Source organism: Gekko japonicus, unplaced genomic scaffold (assembly GCF_001447785.1).
Source record: "Gekko japonicus isolate JY-2015 unplaced genomic scaffold, Gekko_japonicus_V1.1 scaffold2237, whole genome shotgun sequence".
NCBI lineage: Eukaryota > Metazoa > Chordata > Lepidosauria > Squamata > Gekkonidae > Gekko > Gekko japonicus.
In genome coordinates this window covers 232,063-234,811 of record NW_015174906.1, presented here as the reverse complement: position 1 = coordinate 234,811, position 2,749 = coordinate 232,063, and the positions used below count along the sequence as shown (strand labels likewise).

At 67.4% G+C, this 2,749-nt stretch overlaps 1 protein-coding gene across 1 annotated transcript in view; it reads right to left on the bottom strand.

The window, feature by feature from the left end:
- DNHD1 (dynein heavy chain domain 1) overlaps positions 1 to 2,420 on the bottom strand; it is a 59,983-nt gene extending 57,563 nt beyond the window's left edge. Inside the window, 5 exon segments of the mRNA XM_015425009.1 lie at positions 421 to 577; positions 680 to 790; positions 927 to 1,130; positions 1,562 to 1,779; positions 1,782 to 2,420. Coding sequence (XP_015280495.1) covers positions 421 to 577; positions 680 to 790; positions 927 to 1,130; positions 1,562 to 1,779; positions 1,782 to 2,420 — 1,329 coding nt within the window.
- Between the last annotated feature and the right edge of the window lie 329 nt (positions 2,421 to 2,749).

Below are 2,749 nucleotides of genomic sequence, written 5' to 3'. Positions count from 1 at the left end.
GAGGAGGAGGAGGAGGAGGAGGAGGAGGAGATTGGATTCATACCCCATGGCCCTTCACTACCCAAAGGAATCCCAGAGCGGCTTACAAGCGCCTTTCCCTTCCCCTCCCCACAATGGACACCCCTGTGAGGTCGGTGGGGCTGAGAGAGCTCTGACAGAAACGGCTCTTTTATCAAGGACAGCTCTTATCAGAACTAGGGCTTGCCCAAGGTCATCCAGCCAGGTGGGGAAGGAGTGGGGGAATCAAGCCGGGTTCTCCCAGATTAGAGTCCACAACACTTACCCACGACACCAGACTGGCTCCTAGTGGTGGGGCTGGTACCAAAAAGGCCCTTCCCCAAGACCCCCTTTGGCCGGAATGGGTCTGAGAGCGGGAAATGCTTCTTGCTCCGCCCCCCCCTCGGCCCCTGCCGTCCTTACCAGCTCCAGGATGGAGGAGCAGAAGGTGAGGAACCTGGAGAGCAGGTCCTGGGCAGAGCTGTTCTCCTGGGCCAGACCCTGCTGGAGCTCAGGGAAGTTGCAGCACCTGGTGGTGGTGTGGGGCAGCCAGTGGACAGTCCGCAGCTCCTGCAAGAGCCTGGAAGGGAGGCAGGGAGGCAGGAAACAGGCTTGGGGTGGGGGCGGAAGAGCAGGTCCCCTTGCCCCGACACAGAGGGGCCCCCAGCCAAGCACACCTTACCTGGAAATCTGAAGCAAAGCGGCTCCAAAGTGAGGCACCGCCTGGAGCAACTGGCAGCGCAGCATCTCCTGGTGCTTCAGGCGCTGGAGGTGGTTCGTGTTGCAGTACCAGCTGAGGACGGCAAAGGACCTCCTCCAGTGAGGCTGACTCCACCCCCCCGCCAGCGAGCCACATGGGCCGGCAGCTTCAGCGAGGGGGGGCCCTGGGCCCAGCCCTGGCCGGCATGGCACAGCACCTGCAGGCTTACCGGACAAAGGCCTTGCGGACCAGGAAGAGGCGGAAGAAGGGGATGTGCTGCATCAGCTGCCACAGCACGGCCTCCCGGTGCCAGGCGCCCAGCGTCAGGGCCTCCGAGCCCTCCTCGGGGTGGACGTGCAGCACGCCAAAGGAGGAGAAGACGTAGTGCTCGGGGTTGGCCAGCCGCTTCGGAACCACCACGAGGTCGTAGGGCCTGCCGACAAGAGGCGCCAGCCGGAGCCGGCATCAGGTTGGGCCACGGCGGGCCGGAAGGGGAGAAAGGAGCACCACGCGGGTGCCCCCCCCCCAGAAGGCACTCACGGACCTCTGCGGGCAGGTGGGTGGGCGGGCCCCCCTCCTCCCCTCCCCTCCCCCTGCCCTTCTTCTCCGCCTTTCCCAGCCTACCCCCCTCCCGGAAAGGGTCCTCCCCTTACTCTGCTGAGTGCCACAGGCAAGAACAAGGGTGACCAGCCACGGAACTCACTCAGGCTGGAGAGATGCAGCACGTCAGGGGAGCCCACGCAGGAAGACTGCGCTTGAGAAGGGAAACTCCTCTGCCACACCCAGGAAAAAATGCCGGAGGCTGCAAGCACGGGAGAGGGAGGGGGAGGGGGAGGGGGGCATCGGGACAGAAGACGCGGCTACCTGAAGTGCCGGCTGGGGGCCACATTCAGGTACAAGAAGTGCATGTGCCACGCCTGTCGGTTCCGGACAAAGACCTCCACTACCTGCAGACCCGTCATGGCCGGCCTCTGGCTCGCTGCCGGCGCCGCCTTCTCACGCACAGGGACTGGCACGGCCCGAGGGGCTGTCGGGCACAGCTCTGAAGAAGGCCTGCCATGGAGCGTGTGGGAGGGAGAAGAGCCGGGTATTCCACCGGCAGGTCCGTGGCTAAGGACAGAGACATGAGGCCCAGGCAGCTGGCCCAGGGGGCCTCCCCCTCAGAGATGGCGCTGCCCACCGCCCCCAGGCACCTCTGCAGCTCCTGGAGGGAGACGGGATCTGGGCGCACCAGGCCAGAGGCGTCCTCCAGCACCCAGTCGGGCGTGAAAGGGCAGGGCAGGCCGGCAAAGACCGGCCCGGAGCCAGAGGGCAGCACCTTGGCCGGGGAGTCGGGCTCTCGGGGGCAGGCAGCCGCCCGCGGGGGAGGAGCCCACAGCTGGGAGCGGTCTTCGGGGAAGGCCCGCCCCAGGGCCCCCAGGACGTCCAGGTCCGACACCAAGGCCTGGCTGCTCCGGTACTGGTAGCAGAGGCCCTCCAGGTAGGGGAGCAGCTCCGCCCGGCGGGCGGCCAGCAGCTGGCGGAAGGGGGCCAAGAGCCGCAGCGCCTCCATCAGGCGCAGCCAGGCACGGCGGCTGCTCTGCTGCAGCACGGCGGCGAAGACGGCCACCAGCTCGGCCACCAGCGCCTCCACCTGCCGGGGCTCCGGGCGGCCCGTCTCCTGGAGCTGAGTGGCGAGGCGCTGGCGCACGGACCAGGCCCACGTGCCCTCCACCGGCGGCATCCTCCTCTGGAGCTCTCCGCTGCCTGCAGAGAGAGAGAGAGACGGAGGGGCTGCTGGACCGACCCTCGAGTGGCATCGTGGAAAGAGGGCGCCGAAGCATTGGGTGGGGGTGACGACTAGCCCCAAGGGTCCCCCCTGGGCATGCTTCAAGGCACAGGACGGGCACGACCTCCTGGCTGAGGGCTCTCCCACCCGGATGCCCTTCATGCCCCCGCCCCAGCAAGCCCCCCTCCCGGGCGAGGAAACGGGGCTTCTCTTGGGGGTGAGGGAGAGCCACCTTCTCCCCCCCCGTCACCCCCCTCCCCCAAGAAGTGGGGCAGCAGCAGGAG